Below are 21,937 nucleotides of genomic sequence, written 5' to 3' on the forward strand. Positions count from 1 at the left end.
TCTTAACAACACTTTTAACAACCCTGTCGAATCTTCCACCGCCCGCAGCCGGGCGGATGTTGCAGATGAGGGCCAGCCCCTCGCAGGCCGGGAGGGAGGCTGAAAAGAAAACATGTTAAGCCAAAAACTAAAAAAGATGAAGGACTCTAACTACCTCTCGGCGGACCCGACTAGCTATTAGGAACTGTAGGCAAAGAAATGACGCGACTTCAGCAAAAGGGGGAAATGAGAAAGCAGAAGGTACAAACAGAGCGATAAAACAATGGTACTCCATAAACGAGATGATGCCGGAATAGTAATCGAGGGAAGAATCAGCCGCCTGCTCAAAAACAGGATTTGAAGCTAATGGTGGGAAGTAAAAGCTCCCAGCGCGCGCACGCAAACGTGCACACACACGCACACACACACAATCAATTCTCACACGCACAAGAGCCACATAATTGTCCATCAATGCCCATTTGCACATTCCAGACAAACACTCAAATACTCACACAAACAATTTCATAACATGCCAAGACATTTTCAATTGTTAAATCCAGAAATATTTGGCAGCCAATCATGACCGGCCAGATGTTCACCAGTGTGTGTGTGTGTGTGTGTGTGTCTTTGTGTGTGTGCGCGCGCGCGTGTGTATGTGAGTGTATTTGTGAGTGTGTGCGTATATGCGTGTGCACGTGCGTGTGTGTGACAATAACATGGCTACAGAAAAAAAATGCCAAACACATTCACATCAAAGAATTCGATTGAAGTATTGCAGATGATTGAGAATTTTTGTTCCAAAAAAAAAAAAGTTAAACAGTAAAAAAGTTTTAGGAACAAAAATCAAAGCTTGAAATTTGACATGAGTCAAAGATGGAGATGCCAGTGGCATCGATGAAGGCACCATGGGATGGTCAAATTTGTCCAGCAGAGGGAAGAATTAAAAATCAATATTACCCCATGCAGAGCAGATCGAGGGGTATTGCACTCTCTTAATGCACATTTCAACATCTGAGCACACACACACACATTCATAGACACACACACACACATTCATCAATACAGTTTGAAAACACTGAGGGAGTGTGTCAGCCACGTGCCACACGTCCAATTAGGGCGTAAAGTCCATCAATAAGAGCCTTTCAGGGATACCAGGGGTTCCATCAGCTTGTGCAAACACACACACACACACACGCACACACACACACACACACACACGCACACACACGTATACACTCACACATCGGTGCACACATTAACCACGCAAGGCAGTTCCATTTTGATCTCACCCTTTCTGTCATTGTGTTTCTTTCCCGCCGTGGAAGTTAGTTGCGTGCTAATTGAAGTGCATGACAGTTTTCAGGCTGCTGTGTCAATCTTATTTAAGCAAAAATATTGGAACTGAGAGGCTACTTTGTTTAGTGTTGCAGAAAAATGAAAAGTTGCACAGACAGAGTGAACCCCTTTTTTTTTTTTTTTTTTTACAGTCAATACAAAAGTTTAAGATTTTTTTTTTTACATATCAGTTAATGGCTATTTAATAAATTACATTTTAAATGATTAATTAATTAAGATAACATTAATGCATTCCCTTTATATGTATTTTCTTCAGCAGAAAACTGATTACTTTTAGGCTCACCATTTTTTTTTTAATTTACAATTTAGTTGGACAACAGGGTGGAAATGCCACTTTGCGTCTCGGAATGTACATCCTCCAGTGACAGGAAGTTGACAAGCCAGGCAGCTGCGCGCCTCGGAATATTCTTTTAATCTCAAGGTGTTCCCATTGTTGAGAAGCCCAGGCGGGCAGAGGAATTTAATTCATCAAGAAACAGATAGCCTTGTCACAAAGACGCCTGCTATAAATAAGCGGGCGACACATAGGCAGCGGTGTCGGCTCACTCGGAGGATAACAAACACACACACACACACACACACACACACACTTGTTGATCTGAATGTAAATAAAGTAACGCACGCAGAACATACAATACACACACATCTGTGTCAACTCTTAGAACATGCGTGGTCAAGGTTCACTGACAAATCAGCTGGATTAATGCAATATGGAAAAGACGACTCCCACCACCACCCCAAAAAAAAAAAAAAAAACACACACACCCACACCTGTCAACTGTCAGCAGTTGGTTGCAAACAATGGGGTTGAAGGGGAAAAGCCAGGAGTCTTATTGGGGTTAAAAGAAGATTAAGCTCCCTGGTTGGCGTGTGCCGCCACTCTAAATCACTTGAGGATTTACAGACAGACCACTTGCAGTAAAATGGACAGTAAAGAACAGCAATCTTCAAGACATACACCGTAAATAAAAGAAAGTTGCTGGATTTGAGGAAAAACTGCAAGGTGTTAGTCTCGGAGACACAAAGTATACTCCTTTTTTTTTTTTTTAAGACAACTGAAGGGAAAAACAAAGGAAAAATGCATTATTCATTTGTGTTGAGAAATACAAGCATGTTCTGAACATTTTAGCCTTCCTTCCGCCTTTCAGGGTTTTTCCTTTTCTACACAGTTGTGGCATTCACCTGTTTCCAAATGACCTGTGGAAAATTCCAAACAGGTGTTTTATGAGCTTTCTCAACTTTCCTGGCCTTTTGTTGACCCTCTTTTGAAACATGGCACAGGCCTCATAATTCAGAGAATAATTAAAAAAAAAAAATCTCTCAGTTTTAATATTAAATATTTTTTGCAGTGATTTGTTTGCCTAAAGTTTGATTTGCAAATGTTTGTATTCTCTTTTTAATTCATTTTTTACACAATAGCACAACTTTATTGTTTGAAACTACTGTAAAAAAATAACACTAGTGGTGACCTGGAAAACACACACACACAAAACTTTCTCTCTCCCTTTTTCATTATAACGTAGCTTCTTGCCGACTAAATCTACTTATTATTTTGATTGTGCTCATATTTTCCTTATCTCGCTCTATAATTCAAAATGACAATCTGGACATTATAATCCATCATGGATTTAACAATTTGCCCACATGCTCAGCGAGCCCCCAGCAGTGAAAGAATCCAAATATTTGAGGCCTTAAAGTGTTTAGGCCTTGAGTTTGATGATGGAGAGTGGGGGGTGGGTAGTTCCAGGGGGAAAGGAGAGCAAAAGTAAAACCAAGAAAAAGAGAGAACAAACTGTCAACCGTGTATTGATCAAAAGCAAGAAATTTGTAACATTTGCAAATTGATCTCCCACAAGTCCCCTCCTCTTTTGTTTTGTCTTAATAGCATAAAAAAGAAAGCTGTTAAGTAGATGAGAGTTAAATCTTGTGCAATTCTTTCTATCTAATCCCACAACAAGAACTTCAATCGTCCATACGAGCAAATGTGCATCTGACTACATTTGCACAGTATAGTGATAGGATCATAAACAGAACCTCACACTCAGTAACTGACAAACTATATTTCAAAAGACAACAGCACCCTCTTGTGGTACAAAATAAACACGCAAAAACAATATGAGGTCGATTTGTTTTACACCTAAATTGGTACGTAAAACAAGTTGCAATGGCCCCCATTGCTGTTTTTCACTAATACAGTATCTGAGATCAATATAAAAAGTAATACCATGTTGTACCACAACATGCCAGGTAGTAATGAAGTCAACTAAGAAGAGATGCCGATTTTTCTTTTTAATCTGGTCGTGTTTCGACCAGGATGTAATCTGCAGTAAAACCCGCCAGTCCCAAAACCAGCTAGAATTGACATCAGTTCGCCACAACACCAATGGACACAATCGATACAGAAAATGAATAGATTTGCAGTTCCGATAATCCTCAGCAGGTGTCGTCAGAGACCAGAATCTTTTCTGACTGCCCAAGCGTCTCGCGTTTAACATGACGTCACACTTTCTGTGTCAGTGCATGTTGTGAGCCCAAGAAAAATATTACTATGAGTATTTTCGAGGTGATTTGAGGACATTGCGTTACAATTTCCACTCACATTTTCTATCTTCTGGTGCAAATCCTGGTGATACAACTCGAAAGAGGGTTGATAATATGAGCCACCAGGGGGCCTCAGTGATCCGTTGTGATCCCTGTCGGTGCCAGCAAAGAGTTCAGTCTATAAAGCACAATCAGCTGAGAGCCCAAGCCAATGCGAAGCGATATTCTGTTTTTTGTCACGCAATTCTGACAGCTATGCTCAGCAGTGTCTGCTTGGATTTGCAATGAGGCTGCGTGTTCGAAAAGCACACAACACAGATGACGCGCGGCTGATGGATTCCTGATGGATGGCCTTTTTATTCCTCCAGGAATACACACAAAGAAATATTGCATGAGAGCATCATAGTCAGCTTGGGTCGCTTCATCTTAATGGGAAAAAAAAGAAAGAAAGTCGGAGAACAGAACATTGGGTTTGGGAAGTCAGGTCTTATCAGTTTAGAAGATGCTTCCAGTTATGATGGCACTCTGCTTCTTATGTAATCGGCGCACAATGCCTCCAAAAGTGACACGAACATAAACGAGATGACATGGAAGGTGAAGTTAAAAGAGCGTTACAGATCCCTGGGAGCACTAAAAAGTTTTCAGTGAGAAGATACAGCCTGGAATTTAGGAACACTTTGTGCTTTGGGGAGGTGTTTGCAGTTGAAGTCAGACAGCTGGATAGATCGTGAGAAAGCACGAGAAAGATATTTGAATCGTCGATCAGTCAGCAGATGATTTAAAGGTTTTGCGTCGCCTTGGGTGATCAGGACGACTTGAGACAAGCGTTTCAAGAGCTCGGAGATAATTCCCGCTGTGCCAGCTTTCTGATTGATTACACTTTGAAATCATTCCTTCCCAGCAGGGTGTGCAAAGGCAAACCCAGATGAATGGATCATTAGAAACAGAAAATGAATTTTGGTTCATGGTTTTTTTGAACCCGTCGTGTGTTTCCTGCACAGGCAGTGAGAGGACAATCACAAGAAAAGATGCATTGAAGTCAGCGTTGCATAACACGATTAGACAGTGGAAAAAAAATCTGGAAAAAAAAGGGATCTATTGTTTGTGGGCATGTGAGAGTGGGTGGGGGGGGGGGGTCTGGTTAGAAGCATGTGACGCGCGGAATCAGAATGTACAAATGACGGGAAGAAATATAGGAGGATGCGTGCCACTTTTTTTATTATTATTATTGATAAAAATAATCTTATAACCCCAGCAGACTATTTGTGTTTATATATTTCTATTATTATTATTATTTTTAAACAGACCATAAAGAGAGATTGTAGTTTTTTTTTTTTTATTTCCTTGCAATTCCACAATTTCATTTTACGATGTTATTTTCAGCTGGAGAGTCGTAGCTGCCCTCTTTCGCCGCAGTAATAAAGCAGGCAGGGCAAGGCCAAATATTAATCTGCTTCACAGCCTCAACAGCGAGATGAATGCTGAATTTCAGAATGAAAATTAAAAAAACAAATTAATTGGGGAAAAAAAGCTTCTATTCAGAGGTTGCTCAAGCTGGTATGAGTAAACAGTCGCTCTCCATCCTTGCTTCCCAGCTTCCTTAGTCACTTGTAACTTCCTTGGAGTTGCCGCCTAATCTTTAGCTACCAGCTAAAACTATTAGCTAGAGCTATTATTCATCTCTTTAATTGATCATCAATTGGATCATGAATGTCTGAAGATGTGCAACAGTGACTCGTGCTTGAAGTTGATCTAACTTTTACCTTTCACATGCTTGCCTGTTTTTCTTTTTCTAATCTCCCGAGACAAATTTCTGTTCTTCTGTTCCATGTGGCCAACGTGTCACCAAACAGCACAATGACTTTAAATGGGACTGACCATATGTGTGCCCAGCTGGTCATATTATTACCAAACCTTTTTACGAGTGCCATAATTTTTGTCCATGCAGGTTTCATGACTTTTTTTTTTTTAATAATTCTGCTGAATTACAATTCAAATTAAATGTCTGATGTTCTTAGTTAGATGTAATTGTTATTAAATTAAATTATTATCTTTATTATTTATTTCTATTATTATTATTATCATCATTATTGTTATTATATTTATTTAAACCAACAATTTTCCCTACATCTAATTTTGTAGCTGCAGCATTCACTTTTCATTAGCTTCTCATGCATCTCTAATGCAAGCCACATGCAGGTTGTTGCCGCTGGGGGTGGGACGCCACCCTCTGTTGCAGATGTGCAAGATGGAGGCGGGAGAATATGACATGTCGCATTCATAAGATCAAGTGACTTTAATAGCATCGTCAGTATGTGGATTGTAACTATATTTACCTCAAAATATACTTTTTTTTTTTATTTTATTTAGTCTGTTGGAAAAAAAGGCCCTACTTGTGAGGGGTAATCAATAAAAAATATATATCACATAAAATAATCTAATTATATGAATAATTTCAGTTTGCTGTTTCAATGTTGAACCATCAAACCTAGTGGCTTGCTCAACCCGTGCTATGAAGAAAACGTGATAAGCTTGCAATTTAATATATGGAGCAAAAACATTTTGAGGCGTTCCAATATGACAGCATAAGTGTTAGCCCACTTTTTTCTTTTGATTGGTGCTGAAATGTAACATGCATAACATTTCTATGCAAATAAAGACACCCGAACCCAAATTGAGATAAGAATAAATGAGGTGAACTTGTTTACAAATGAAACGAGTTTTTGGTTGGTTAGATTATCTGCTCCAACTTTAATTACTTTGAGATTGAAAGCTGCTGTTGCGCAATGACGGTTATCTGGAGAATGTGACACAATATGATGGAGAGACTTGTGCAAGTCTAAAAGAAGATGAGAATGGAAAGACAACGTTTGTCACATCAGAAGATGAAACACATGCAAATTGGGCAGGTGTCTCCAAGCAGCTGCTCTCGGTTTGTTTCTGTCCGCTCTCAGCCGAGACTTGCTGACTCAAATAGGTTACTAATTTTCTTGATTAAAAATCACACAAAAGAATAATGTTCCTTTTGATTCATTTCAGTGATGACAATCAAATTGCGTTACAAGCTTGTTTAGAAAGTACGCAATGGCAACTTCCACATCCTCATAATGAGGTCCAAGTCCTCCCCCCCCCCCCCCCCCCCCCCACGTCACCCAAAATGCAACGATGACTCTTCCAGACTAGATGAGCATCCTCAATCTCTTTGGCATATGCTATTTTGCTTTTCATATTTATTATTCATGAATGTAGCTGCAAGGGGGGGAAATAAAGATGCATCCGCAGCTTGCTTCCCCGCCGCTGTGACTTTTATGGCAATGCTTACCCGGTGATGGACGACATTTGCATCGAGTGTAAAGTAGCAGATGAATGTGGTTAAATCTGTTTTGTTATTGAGGCTGGACATGGACATGTTATTGTTTATTTGATCTATTTAATTATTAATTATTATTAATTTATTTAATCTCTTCATATTTATTCTCTTCCTTTTTTTCATTATCGTTTAATGATTAAACTATTTATTATTTATTTAATCTCTTCATATTTATTCTCTTCCTTCTTTTCATTTTATCTATCTATCTATCTATCTATCTATCTATCTATCTATCTATCTATCTATCTATCTATCTATCTATCTATCTATCTATCTATCTATCTATCTATCTATCTATCTATCTATCTATCTATCTATCTATCTATCTATCTATCTATCTATCTATCTATCTATCTATCTATCTATCTATCTATCTATCTATCTATCTATCTATCTATTTATCTATCTATCTTGCTAGCTGGCTATAAAAATCTTGCACAATACAGAATTTACCATGGATTGTAATGTATAGCTATGATGTTTGAGAAAAAAAATCCATCTTAATTCATGAATATTATTAAATATATGACTATATTATATTATATAACTATCCTCCACCGCACTAAGGTGATTGTTCAAGGAGTGTGACGCAAATTACAAGCAAGCTAAACCCAAGACATGTCTGCTACATATTCTTAATTATTTAACGGCTGCCAGAATGCTAGTTCAGACACAGTTAGTGCCGCGAGCAACTGGAGGAGCACAAAAGGGGAGATCTACACTGCGAGGAATCGAGGCTGTGTCTGCTGAGACTCCCATCATCCCTCTCAGGTCCTCATAAACATCACAACCAGGTGATGCCACAAATAGCCGTGAGCAGCAAACTCACTTAAAACCGACATGTCGCTAAATCCTGAACCTCAGGATCACTCATAGCTCCCCGTAATAAATAATTTCCCCCGTATTACAAGTGGAGAAGAGTCATTATAGTACCCTCGCCCTCCCCTATCGCATCATCCACCAAGTCTGAACTTCATTTAATTTGTTGTAATTAAAGTAGAACATTTTCTCCAATCTCTGCTCTCAAGTGCTAATAATGAAGCAAGGGCAGAATAAAACAAACCGTCTCAAGAGTGAGATGTTGAGACGCAAGGGCCACCTTGCGTCATCCCCTTGTTCCTCACAAGATCTCTTGAGAGTATGCAGTCTCAAGTCTTAATTATGAGGGGGGCGCAACCATGTGTCTATGAAAAACAAATCCTCCATTACACAGGAGAGAACAGCTTCACCTGGTGCGACAGAACTAGGAATTCATTTTTCATCATAAACACGTTCAACCAGTAACAAAACGAGACTTTTGTTTTAACATCGCTGAGACTGCTGTTCCCTGTTCCCAGATCTTTCCATGGCTTATCTGCTTAAGCCGCGGGGGCTGACATCGAGAAATGACGCGCAAATCTTATTTCAACGTGGCCGGGCCGGGCTCAGATGGCTGTTAAATCTCATTTTCCCACTAACGGCGGCGTCTTACCACGTTTAACTCGCAACCAAGAAGAGCGAGGATTTTCTGTACTGAATGGTCTCAGTCATACTTACTGTATCAGTAAAACCTTAAAATACTGCTTGGCCCAACTTTAGCATGTTGCTATGCTAATCACAAAGGTAAATCCTGAACATAATTACAGTAAAACACTTGACGATCACTTACATGTTCGTCGTGTTATCCTGTCGACTCAAATCCTCCACAAGCATATCAAGAGTTCCTGGAGACAGACAGAAGAAATGTCAGTCGAGACCTGGCACAATAAAGATTGCCAATAGACCAAAAGCTTAGCAGATTAGCAGGAAATTTGGCATTTTGACAGTTTTTACAAGAGAGCAGAAGCTTTTCTGAGTGCAACATTAATATGCAAAGCTATAACTTCCTGTTTGTGTCAACTCATTCTTACAAGTCTAGGTTCTCTTTTGATTCAAAAAGAGGATTAAAGAGTCCATCGAATTGAACCAAATTATTCCACTTGTAATGTATTGATATGTATCACATCGTCTTTTATTAGGAAATGTGCGTTCTCGGTGGCACTGTAGTTCCGCGTGCTTCCAACTTGGGTCATTGCATTCTATTAGTTCACCACTAGTTGGCATAAGATGATACACACTGTCCCTTTAAAAATCAAACCATCCATGAATCTTATTGAACCACATCTCTCGAGATATGTATCAAATTATCTTTCATTGGAACCATGTACACTCGTGATATACGTTTTCTCTCAATCCAAGTCATATGGAATAAACCACACAAAAAAACACCCTGGGGTGGGTTGGTCGCCTGCTTAGAACTTAACAGTGCCTCGTTCCTCTTAGCATGGTTTGGTTAGTCAAACTTCACTTAGCAGCTGCTGCCAACACATAGTGACTTCTGACAGGGGCCCCCAGGGGGCTCCATGGGCGGGCCTGCTGCAGCATAAAATACAGTGCTCAGTGCACTGATAAATGTTTATGCTACTTTATTTAGCTTTCAGTAAAATCTCTGCCACTTGCTCACAAGCGCACACACAAACACAAACACACAAAATATTATTCACAATTGCATGGGTTCCTCCGCTCTTGGACAAATTTTCTGGTTCATTCATTCCTCTTAGAAGTGACAAGGAGCATCTGTTCTAAGGGTCTGCCTCTAGCAAGAATGAAAACAAGAGTCACAAACTCATGAAAATTTACTTAATGTGTCACGATTGTTTGGCTGCGCTTCATCTAGCCGACAATATGCTCGGACCCTCACAGCAAATACACCACCACTGGCTCACATAGCTGCTCCAAACATACACGCAGACTTGCTTGCCCCTCCTGGTTATGGGATCATGTTCGACTCAGTTTGCCAGAAAATTTTAGCTCAGTCATGGTAAGCTTAAAGTGCAATGTGTCCTACTTCCCGGTTGTTTTAAATGCATTTGTGGTCAGAATCAACGCGGCTCTGGCACGACAGTCCGAGGCGTTCTCAACATCTGCCACTTGATCTTTCGGCAAACCAATGAATGAATTACAAGCTAAGGGCTGCTTGAAAACTCATCTTGTGACGGATGGAGAGAGGGAATATAAGTTTGACTGGGATAGCTTTGCAGCTGATGGCAGCCACTTTGAAGAATTAATTAGATTCTCGAGCAGACGCTTGCTTCAGCTGTGGCCCAGAACCGGCATAGTTTGAGAAAATAAATATTCTCTGACATGCACTCAGTGTTGAAGGATCTCGCACACTAGAGCTCAGCTGGTGTCTGTCTCCTATTAAAGGCGTTAGTAGATGTGAGGAAAAATTATTGAGGGCATAAAGAATGATGGACAGGCTGTTATAAAAATTGAAAAAGAATATTGTAGCAGCATTTTTTTTGTCTTGTTACATCCAATATTATTAAGGTTTCTCATTCTGATTGTTATGGAATATTCATGTCCGATAAGTTTTTTTTTTTTTTTTTTTTAAATTCATATGGTCCACATGGGGCCTATTATGGGTACAATGTAATGTCAGCTTCCAACTTCAAGTTGCTCTCAATCATGATTATTGTTAATAATAATAATAAAATTTGTTATTATTATTATTGGTTACCAGTTATTTCATTTAAATCAACATGTCATGCCAAACCGTATCATCATTCGCACCACAAATAAGTGACAATTTGAGCACAAAGTATTGTAGTAGCTAAACAGTGGATTTGCTTGAACACGACACTCGGGAGCATGCATGTCATCTGCTTTTGGACATAGGCTACCTTTGGTCAGATTTGAGAACTCTCTCGGATTCCATCCATCCTGCGTTAGGCGTTTTCTCACCAGCTTATATGACATCTGTCACAACAAACTAAGCCTCTCCACACTGAGCGAGACCTCGTAGGCAACCCACAGACACTGAGGCCGGAGACAGCACGCAAGCATACGAGCCATGGGGTCATGGTTTGAGTTTGGAATAGATCTGAAGTGACAAAAGCTAATCCCAGAATTTTTCAGAACCACCTCGTATATATTTAGAAGTAAATACAAATAAAAAGGATTTAATTGCAATATAAAAAATGATCAAGTGTAGTGCTGTAGCAATACCACAAAGATAATATTCCGGCATATTACCGCAATGACATTATTTGCAGGGGGCTGACACATCAAATACTTTACAGCCTTCTAATGAGCTCCCAGGCCATTTGAGGTCAAGCCAAATGGCTCTAGGGTGTTTCTTTGGGATGAGAGACAGCTGTCGACATTCACTTGCAGGCCAATTACGATTTATTTTGATGGCATTGCCTTGAATCTTTTTACTGTAACAAACTTAAATAACAACGGCCGACCCGGATACAACAAACAGCTGTGCCATATATTCTGGTTTTGAAATTACAATAATGTTGATTTGATTGGCGCTCAGTTTCTCTCTGAGAAAGGGCAACTTGATATGCTGATGATTATCCTTGTAGTTTGCAGTAGTGTGGAAGTGCACCTCCAAAAGCTGATGGCGTGTTTAATAGTATGACGCCTCTCATTTGCGTTTGGGATGCACGGTAAAGTGGCTTGTCAGTTTGTGCAACGTCACTGCACGGTACGATCACAAGTTTAAATCACTTGACTCCTTACCTTTTTAGTGTTTATATTCAGATTTTCTTAGAAATATACTGCATGGTTGTCTGCAATTCTGTCAAAATGGGGCGACGGCGTCATTACTTCCTGCTTTCCAACCAAGTGACATTCCGGGTGATAAATTCGAGTCTCACGCCGCGTCCTCTACGAGCGCGAATCATCTTGAAATTACTTTGCAATTCAACCAATCACATACTGGCCCCGCCCACCGCCCCATTGATTGGTAAGTTCCACGTTACCAATATTTGTTACGCACATACATGTTACATGTTACCGTTCAGTGACTTTGATTGCACGTAATTTGCAGCGTCATGAAAAAAAATCAATCCAAATGATTAATGAATGAATGCTGCCAATAATGCCATAGTTAAATATATATAAAAAAATATCCGTTGATTTTGGGAAGTTCTCAAGTGTGATTAAATAAATAAATAAATAAATAAATAAATAAATAAAAAGCTATAATGATGATCATATGCATGCATATATTCTTGTCTTATTCTTAGTAGGAAAATAAATCAGGTGAAGCATGAACATAACCAAAAAAACGACACCAGTAATAACAAGAACAGGAAACATGTAGGACCTGACTCAAGCGTATTTTATTGAACATTGATAACTGTTAAAAACATGTATAAAATTGGTCCTGTTTCAGAAACAAGGCACGCATCGTCAGTCAAAGTTCAGTGTTCATGTCATTATTAGCATTTATCATATATCAGCACATTCCATCTCAGTGTGTCTATAATAGTAGTATCAAGCATTCACTAATATAAAAACATATTCCAATAGGGGATTTTTTTTCTCCCCCCCACAGAGGTTAAAATTTTATTCCGAGCAGCAAGACAATATTCATGCAACGATGGGAGGGGTGGAGGAGAAAATGGGAGCTGACGGGCTCATGGGGTCTTCAATAGTAGGTCTCTTGTTCCACCCAACCTGGAAACACAGGAGGACATATTACCAGGTTGCAATGTCATAGTTTCTTCAACTTAACATGAGCTCGCAGAAGCAAAGATAAGCAAAGCACGGTTCCTCAGCTCACCTCCTGGGCTGCGTCTGATGATCAGCTTGCGGATTTCGTCATAGATAAAGATGAGCAGGGAGTATGGGAAGGCGCAGAACCACCAGTTGACCCTGGAACAAACAAGCACAAGGCAATCAGATACTGCGTTGCGAGGCGGGAACGTCATGAATCTCTGGGATCCCGTTCACCTGAGAGGGTACATTCTTAGAGCCACATCCATGCCAGGGCAGTAGGAGAGTAAGGCAGCCAGGGCAGTCTCCTCAAACAGCCCAAAGATCAAGATCTTGTTCCTGGATAATGTAAATGAAGATGGACGTGAAGTTCAAGTCGTTTCCTTCTTTAAGTATTCCACTAACCTCATTCCCTGCTGGAAGACAGAGTTCCTCCTGGTCTTGCAGATGATCAGATCAGCCCACTGTACGATGACAATGCTGGCAAAGAAGGCGGTGTGGCAGGTGAACTCGACGATCTTTCTCTGCTCATACGTCTGCGCGCACACACACACAGGCGGCAAAATGACGACGGGGAATGTCGGAGGTCACCGTGCCAATGTTATTGGACGTACCCATTGCTGCCCGTAACTGTCTTCCAGATCGTTGCAGTACTTGTTGTCCCAGGACACGCGGATGCCCAACAATGTGCGAGGCAGAAAGCCATTCTCAGCCAAGATGACAAAGTAGGTGAAGAAACCCGCAAGGGCCTGGATCATGCCTGCAAGCGTTGACATGATTGGAGAACGACAACCTCATGGTCACGATGGCGGCAGAGCGTAAAACTAAATTTGAGATCAATACCTAATTTCGTTAAGCCATTAGTCTGGAGTTCCTTAGAACAAATTTAGACAAAACATTTGTCATTCTACAGATAATCAAGTCAATGGATCCATTATGACGTTAGGTTGAAAACAATCCTAAATCCTCCAGTCGATAAATTACGAGATACCAACGAGATGAAGAACAGTGGACTTGTAATATTTGTCCATTTGGGGAAATTGTTTAAACATGAAAATGCACTAAATGATTTACTGTATCAAATATTCTGATGGTTCCACAGTCCTATTTTGTGTATGTATTTATTTTTTATAGTTTAGGCCACTCAATCAAGCAGGTCAACCCTATTCCTGGCTTTTTACGGAACTCAAACGCAAGGTTTTCTTTCAGCGTGGGCTTATTTCTGGTTTATGTTTCACGGCCATTTATCTCAGAAGACCTAGATCCATAACCACCAGAAAAAAAAAATCACAAGGACACAGTAGAGAACTCACGATGGTAACCTTAGTTTGAAATTTACCGATCTGTCCGTAGGCGATGCTGATGAGTCGCTCGTTCACCAGTTTATCAGTTTTGGGATTTCTGGGTTGCCTCTTCATGATGTCGCTCTCGGCTGCTTCGTAAGCCAGTGAGATAGCAGGAACCTGAAAGGCGGTATACGATATTTAGCTATGCAAAGTCACAGACACGACACCGCTTGATGTCAGACACCCACCATGTCAGTTCCCAGGTCGATACAAAGGATGGTGACGGTACCCAGAGGTAGAGGGATGCTGGCGATAATGAAGAGGAGGAAGGGGGTGATCTCAGGAATGTTACTGGTCAGAGTGTAAGCGATGGACTTCTTCAAGTTGTCAAAGATCAAACGTCCTGATGAGTAGGACAAGCACACCTCAATGGCGCTAGTAAAAATGTTTGGCACAAACAGTTCAGAGGGAACATTACCTTCTTCAACTCCAGTAACGATGGAAGCAAAGTTGTCATCCAGCAGGATCATGTCAGCCGCCTGCTTGGAGACGTCCGATCCGGCAATCCCCATGGCGACGCCGATGTCGGCTTTTTTCAGAGCCGGAGAGTCGTTGACGCCGTCACCGGTCACGGCAACGATGGCTCCCTGTATGGCGACGAGCGAACGACAGGAGCTGTCAGCACCTTGGCGAGAATTGTTATGCGTACGACTGAATGTCTGACCTGTCGCTGGCAACCCTCTACAATGATTAGCTTCTGTTGCGGGGAGGTTCTGGCAAAGACAATCTCGGTGTGGTACTTCAGGATGTCATCAAGCTGCTCTGGGCTCAAGTCTTTTAGGTCTCCACCATGGACAACACAAGCTTTAGCATCCCTGTAGCGAAGTTTAGGTCACTTTCATTTCAGTTGTGATTGAAAAGACGACTTTCATTTCCCTCAATCAGTACCTCGGGTTGACTTCATTGATTGGAATGTTGAGACGCGCAGCAATGTCCTCCACAGTCTCATTGCCTTCAGAAATGATGCCGACGCCCTTAGCAATGGCCTTAGCTGTGATTGGATGATCCCCCGTCACCATGATCACCTGAAATAAAAGCCTTGAGTTAACTTTGAATTATATCGAGAAAACTTTGTCAGTAGTAAGTGAGCAATAAAAGCAAACCTTGATTCCAGCGCTTCTGCATTTGCCGACGGCATCGGGCACAGCTGCTCGAGGCGGGTCAATCATGGATATGAGGCCGATGAAGCACAGCTTCTCAGTGGGGAAGTTGACCTCCTCAGTGTCGAAAGCAAAGCCTTCCGGGAACTGCTCATCGGGCAAATTATAATGGCAGAAACCTACAAAAAAAAATGGTCATGATTCTTTCAACTGCACGATGAGTTGAGCAAACTTCCACTGATTCTTACCGAGCACTCTCTCTCCCAAACCTCCCAATTCGAGGTAAGCGTTCTGGAAGGCGTCCTTCATCTCGTCATCCAGAGGTTGCTCTTTGCCCTGGATCATGATGGCAGAGCAACGGTCCAAAATCCTCTCAGGGGCACCTTTCATAACCAGCAGATGGCTGGACTCATTTTCAGTTGAGATATTCTTGTGGATGGAAAGCTGGGAAACAAACGCGTCACCGTTTAGGCTCTTCTAATCTTCTAATTATCATCCTTTTTCGGATGGTACCTGGTACTTGTTGGTGGAGTTGAAAGGAATCTCTGCAATCTTGCTATTTTTCTCCCTCATCTCTTGGACAGATCCACAGCAGAGCTCAATACATTTCAGAAGGGCAGACTCTGAAGCATCACCAGCCACATCTCTCTAGAGGAAAAAACATTGAGCACCTCCTGTAAGGCCCGAGTGCAAGCCGTTCAGTTTTCCTTTCGGAAAGGCTAGACGTCTATAAAGAAAGGAAATTGCCTATGGCCTTATTTCTTTACTGTCTTATCCACCAGGAAGAATGAAAGTAGCAAACACATGGTTGGAGTACTAATCTTAGATCTGTTATGAGACAGAAGTGAAGCCAAGAAAAATAAACAGTGGCGAGAACATTGTTTGCTACGCTAAGTCGGCAGTTCTAAATTAGTATCTCTTAATTGGCGCCAAAATAAAAGAGCAAGCTGTGTATATTTGTGGGAGAACATAATTATATCCCTCATGAATAGGCATCATTGATACGGTGCCATTTTGAGAAAGCTGAAATGAAACCTTTAGGATGGCAATGTTGCTCTGCTCTGCCAGGAAGACGGCACGGTTACAGAGTCCGGCGATTCTGGCCAGGGCACCCCAGGTGGCAGAGCTCTTGTCAAAGGATGTCCCGCTTTGGTTCTCAGTCGTGTCCGCCTCGTGGATCTGGTTGTCGAACCACATGTGGGCAACCGTCATCCTGTTTTGGGTCAAGGTGCCGGTCTTGTCTGAGCAGATGGTGGAGGTGGAGCCCAGCGTCTCGACGGCTTCCAAATTCTTCACCAAGCAGTTCTTCTTGGCCATACGCTTGGCAGTCAGAGTCAGACATACCTAAAGACGAGAAGTCGATTAGATGCTGAGAGCCCACTGAGGTCGGGCAAAGGTTTGGGACTCACAGTGACGGTAGCCAGGAGACCCTCCGGCACGTTGGCCACGATGATGCCGATGAGGAAGATGACGGCTTCCAACCATGAGTAGCCCAGAATGAGAGATAGGACAAAGAAGGACACGCCCAGGAAGACGGCAACGCCAGTGATGAGTTGGATGAAGTGCTCAATCTCAATGGAGATGGGAGTGCGCCCAACTTCGAGTCCTGACGCAAGCGTGGCAATGCGACCCATGACGGTCCGGTCACCGGTGCTGATCACAATGCCTCGAGCAGTTCCTGTCGAGGTTAACTAAGTTCAAGTTTCCGTGCTTTGGAGCGTTTTTTGCTTGACGTAACCTTCCGACATACCTTCGACACAGTTGGTGGAGAAGAAAGCAATGTTCCTGGTCTCTAACGGGTTCTCATTGGAGAAATCTGGAGTACGTGTCTGCGGCTCTGATTCTCCCGTCAGCGAAGAGTTGTCCACCTGAGAATCATCACATTGCCTGTGAATGATGAGTTAATTCCACGTTTCTGCTGTCTTTCTTTTTTACCTTGCAGCCATGGGCGGAAATGATTCGCAGGTCGGCGGGAATGCGGTCACCGCCTTTCACCTCGACTAAATCGCCGATGACTACTTCTTCTGCATTAATGCTTTTCTTTTCACCATCGCGGACAACCAGTGCTTGCTTTCAGACGCACATGACGGACCCAGTCAATTATGGAAGATTTAAACGAGACAGTGGAAAATAAGGTGTGAAATAAAAAGCCACCTGAGGGACCAGGTTTTTGAAGGAGTCCATGATCTTTGAGCTCTTGGCCTCTTGATAGTAGGAGAAGCAACCAGTGATGATGACCACAGCAGAGAGCACAACACCCAAGTACAACTGAAAAATATTTTTGACATCAAGACTTCCACACCACAACAACAATAGAAATGCTTTCATCCTTTCATTACGTTATCATTGGCCGGGTCATCCTCCATGGCGGCCTGGATACCGTAAGCCAGGAAGCAAAGGATGGCCCCGGTCCACAGGAGCATGGAGAAACCTCCAAACATCTGCATGAATCCAAGTAATTATGTAAAAATGGATGCACTAATTTTAACTAAACTAGGACGTAACGTCAAGCGCGTTTGGAGCAAGCTGTTACCTGTTTACAGAACTTGACCCACTCTGGGGTGGTGGGGGGAGGTGTGAGGGCATTGGGACCATCTCGGGCCAGATTCTCAGCCGCCTTAGCATTAGTCAAACCCTAATGAGGCACGAAGACAAGTTAAGTTAAAAAGCGTCACTATGCTTCGTCCTCTCCTGTAAACAACCATAAAGAACTCAGAACTAGCTCACTGTGACCACACACATTTATGCCCAGGGAGACCGAAGATGATTTACCTAGCGACAGAAAAGGGTCATCCCCTTCATGAGCGCAGAGAGAAATGTAGCGGTAGATGATAAAATAGGGTCACCCAAAAAAAATAAAAATCAGGGCACAGGGTATTTTCTATGGCTAATAAATTATTCATGATTCATTAGCATTGCACACACATGCAGAGCCTGAAGACCCCACGTTTAAAGGCACTGATTAACTATTCTGCTTGATCTTTACTGCATGAGCCGGAGAACATTTGCATGAACAAAAGCTCTAGCTGGGCCGCACACCATTAGGCAGGCTGGTGGTTGGGATGCATAAATGCCAATTGTCCCAAATGTGAAATTAGTTTTAGATTAATGTTGCATAGTAATGAATAAAAATAAAATAAAATAAAATAAAATAAAATAAAATAAAATAAAATAAAATAAAATAAAATAAAATAAAATAAAATAAAATAAAATAAAATAAAATAAAATAAAATAAAATAAAATAAAATAAAATAAAATAAAATAAAATAAAATAAAATAAAATAAAATAAAATAAAATAAAATAAAATAAAATAAAATAAAATAAAATAAAATAAAATAAAATAAAATAAAATAAAATAAAAATGTATATCCATCCATAATAAATAAAAAAATAAAAAATGTGTTTGTTTTATGTGAGACACATGCAAAAGCAGGTGTCAACACAGTTGATGCACTAGAGTCGGTAATCTTGTGCCGCATCACTCAGTGTGATGAAGAACCCTTCAGCAATTTTTCACTCCATCATTTAGGTGGCAGGACCTGCCGTGGTTTTATGGCTTTATCTTTTCCTTAGCTCAGGCACATAATGTCGCCGAAGCAGAGGAGGTGCAACTTGAAATCAAGTGGAAGGTCGCACATCTTACATTGCTCAAATCTGTTCCATATTTACGATTCAGCTCATCCAGAGTCAGCTTGTGATCATCCTGCAAACAAAAATAAATAAGGCTTTTTTGTTGGCTGAAAACATTCCAAATGGTCTTGGCCGGTGAGGACGGAGTCTCCATAGAAACTGTCCAGAGATTCCTTGCCTCAATTACACACTCACCATGTCCACTTCCTTTTTGAGTTCATCCATGTCTTTCTCCTTCTTCTTGCCCTTTCCCTTCTTCTTGCCTCCCTGCTCGGAGGTGGCCGCCAGCTCATACTGCTCTCGTCCTTCCTGGAAACACAAAGGGGCAGTGGAACAAAAGAGTGTGTAAGCGACTTGCCATAAAGCAGAAGACATCAAGAAGACATCAAGACTGGGGCTGAGTGTGAGCCTGTGGTGCATGCAGGTGATGTCACTCTTAATTTGAAATCCACCGAAGGGACACTTTCCAGTCACTACAGCAATATCACGACAAGCCAACGCCAATTAGCAGTTAAGGCTCATCTATAATTCAAAGAGGATGAGAGGCACTAGCATGTTAGCCGGGAAAGTGCACGTGACTGCTTACATCCCATTTGTCCACCTAGCAAAGCATTCACCTTCCTTGCGATATTTTGCACTCGGGTTTTCACACTAAATCCCGCACACGTCCTTTGTCATGGAAATATGTCAACTAATAATGTTTCCAAAAGTTTCCCAGGGAGTTCTTGGAACAGAGTGTGTGATCTCAGCACATGTTATTATTGCATGAACCCTAACCCCCCCCCCATCTCACCCCCCGGTTAGCTAAGCTGGGAAAACACTGGTTCTGCATCACTACGGTCAGATCTTAGCCTCTGGACATGGAAAGGGCCCTCAGGGGCCATCTGGCTTTGGACAAATAATCCCACAGCAGTTCAGATGCTGAAGCTGGTTTATTTCTAACAGGTTTAGTGTCCACAAAAATTGATTTGCCTCAATAAAAGTAGTTATAGTCAGTGATGTTGAGAAATAGATAATTCCCTTTGGACATCACTGGCCAAATCAAAGTCATGGTTTTTTTCCCTTTGAGGGATTTACTGGCGGCATGTGATTTTTTTTTCAAATTCTTTATTATTTACTTTTCTAACAACGAATGTAAATCAAAATAAATAAATAAATCGACGTGTTTGGCAAAAAAGAAATTCTTGCAAAGTGAACAAAAACTGCAATTTTGAAAAGAACCATGAAGTAAAAACACCATTCATTTTAATGGGTCACAATATATGATGTGGTGGGCTGGATACAGCCCGCTGGCCATATGTTTGCCAACAGTGCTTTTACAAGGATGAATGATGCTTTATAGAAAAGCATTTATTAAAAAAAAAAAGAAAAACGTCATTTGTCTCGGAGGGAAATAAAATGACTTTTTTAACCCGTGTGCAATATTTGCTCATTTTCTGGACATTTTTCTTATTAATGAGCGCATAATTTTGAGAAAAAAAAAAACATTTAGTCAAATTTACCACATATCAAAAACATCTTTATTTAGATAGCGCTTTCTTGACAGCTTTTACCATAACAAAGTACTTTATAAAAACAAGATAACACCCAAAAAAAATCTCACATGGCAATAATAAAAACAAAATAACAATCCCTCTATATGCAAGCAGAATTCCCATGAATGGACCTTACTGGCATCAGATACCTCAGCTGTTCATTCAGCTGTGCTGAACAATGCGCGCGAACACGCCACCATGCACGCGCCCCTGGTACTTTGCCCGGTTGCCATCGGTGACCAAAGCCACACCTCCGGAGAGATGTGAATGGCCAAGTCCGCCACATGTGTTAACCCCTCCCCCTTCCACTTCCCCTCAGCCCCAAAGTATAAATGCTGAGAAGAAAGACAAGTGCACTGAGTCTTGACACTCACCTCACGTCCCGTGCAACTTTCACTACTGTGCATTCAAAACAAAAGAGGCCGGATGAATCAGTGGTCCTTGTTGTTGGACGGGCAGCTAGCTTGACGGCAACGAGATTTACATTATCCGAGCTTTCAAACCAGCCACGATGTACCTTGGAAACCAACCTCCAAAATCTGCTTGCCATCAGCTGGCATTTCATTGACGGTCAAGGAGTATGAATGAAGCAAAGAAATAACGGTCCCCTTTTCCCACGCTTTTTCCAACTCACTCTTGCTTGAGAGAGAAGGGAAAGTCAGAGCGGGGCGGCACGTAGGACACAGCAGGAGGGCACAGAGGAGTGTGTGGACAGTCACAGATGAGAAAAAAAAAGGTTCTGCTGAACTTACAATGACTGCAAAGTGGAAGGAATGTTAAACCCCCTGGGGGCGGACTGATCAGGTAGAAAAAGAATGAGAAACAATGGAGGTAATCGTGTAGTTAGAGTGTCCGTTCGAACGAGACTAAGTGCTGGATCAGTGGCGAAAAACAACAAGCGCTCAGCCATTCGATGAGCCGTAATGTCTTCAAATTGAATCAAAGCCGCTTTTCGGTCCAATAAGAGCCTCAAAGATTAAAGTCAAGAGCGTAGAATCTTGTGGAGTCGCTCCATACCGCGCGGCCAACTTGATCTTGCGGAAAGGCTTTCTGCAGTGAGGAACATTGTGTCCAGTCATCCAGAAAAGTACAAGGAAGGTCAGAGGTCACCAATGTCTGCTCAAAAACACACTTCTCGTTGATGGGCTGCGACATGCTGGTCATAGAATGGCCAGATTAGGATTCGGATGAAAGAAAAGGCGCTCGACAATCTTCAAGTGGTTATTTCCAAGGTTCTTGTATGGTGCACATGTTTGTGATGTTGAAAATGACATCTCCACAAAAGAACGACAGGGCATCTCAATCAAAGGCGCTTGTCATGATCCAAGAGAGAGCCGACGAGCATCTTAATTGCAGCTTGTCGCAGTAGAGGGAGATAATGCATTCAACCTCTGAAGAAAAGGGGAATGAAAATTCTGACAAAGAAGTTTGACATTTTCATTTGTTTCTTATTTATAAAAACAGTCTTTATGATTTGACACTAATAATGACCTGAAGGGATAAACTCAATAAAACCGCCGTCATCTGCCTCTAATTTGAAGTTATCGGTT

General features: G+C 41.5%; 1 protein-coding gene across 1 annotated transcript; it reads right to left on the minus strand.

The window, feature by feature from the left end:
- Positions 1-12,373: 12,373 nt before the first annotated feature.
- LOC133149825 (sodium/potassium-transporting ATPase subunit alpha-1) lies at positions 12,374-19,178 on the minus strand. Its single transcript, XM_061271986.1, has 22 exons — positions 19,048-19,178; positions 18,866-18,925; positions 17,755-17,856; positions 17,561-17,662; positions 17,376-17,489; positions 17,157-17,291; positions 16,972-17,089; positions 16,631-16,899; positions 16,257-16,565; positions 15,735-15,869; positions 15,470-15,665; positions 15,225-15,400; positions 15,010-15,146; positions 14,786-14,936; positions 14,540-14,708; positions 14,310-14,464; positions 14,115-14,238; positions 13,390-13,535; positions 13,181-13,311; positions 13,013-13,114; positions 12,843-12,934; positions 12,374-12,736 (listed from the first exon to the last, which is right to left on the minus strand). The coding sequence occupies exons 1-22, from the start codon at positions 19,075-19,077 to the stop codon at positions 12,708-12,710; spliced, it is 2,982 nt and encodes a 993-aa protein (XP_061127970.1). The 5' UTR covers positions 19,078-19,178; the 3' UTR covers positions 12,374-12,707.
- Positions 19,179-21,937: the final 2,759 nt, after the last annotated feature.

The sequence above is a fragment of the Syngnathus typhle genome, linkage group LG2 (genome assembly GCF_033458585.1).
Source record: "Syngnathus typhle isolate RoL2023-S1 ecotype Sweden linkage group LG2, RoL_Styp_1.0, whole genome shotgun sequence".
NCBI lineage: Eukaryota > Metazoa > Chordata > Actinopteri > Syngnathiformes > Syngnathidae > Syngnathus > Syngnathus typhle.

Bases quoted from the DNA above. Each gene is read 5' to 3' on its own strand.
- LOC133149825 (XM_061271986.1), bottom strand. From the start codon at position 19,077: ATGGATGAACTCAAAAAGGAAGTGGACATG. The intron at 16,900-16,971 runs GTATGTCGGAAG...TAACCTCGACAG, and splicing joins CTCCACCAACTGTGTCGAAG to GAACTGCTCGAGGCATTGTG. The intron at 16,566-16,630 runs GTGAGTCCCAAA...TCTCGTCTTTAG, and splicing joins GTCTCCTGGCTACCGTCACT to GTATGTCTGACTCTGACTGC.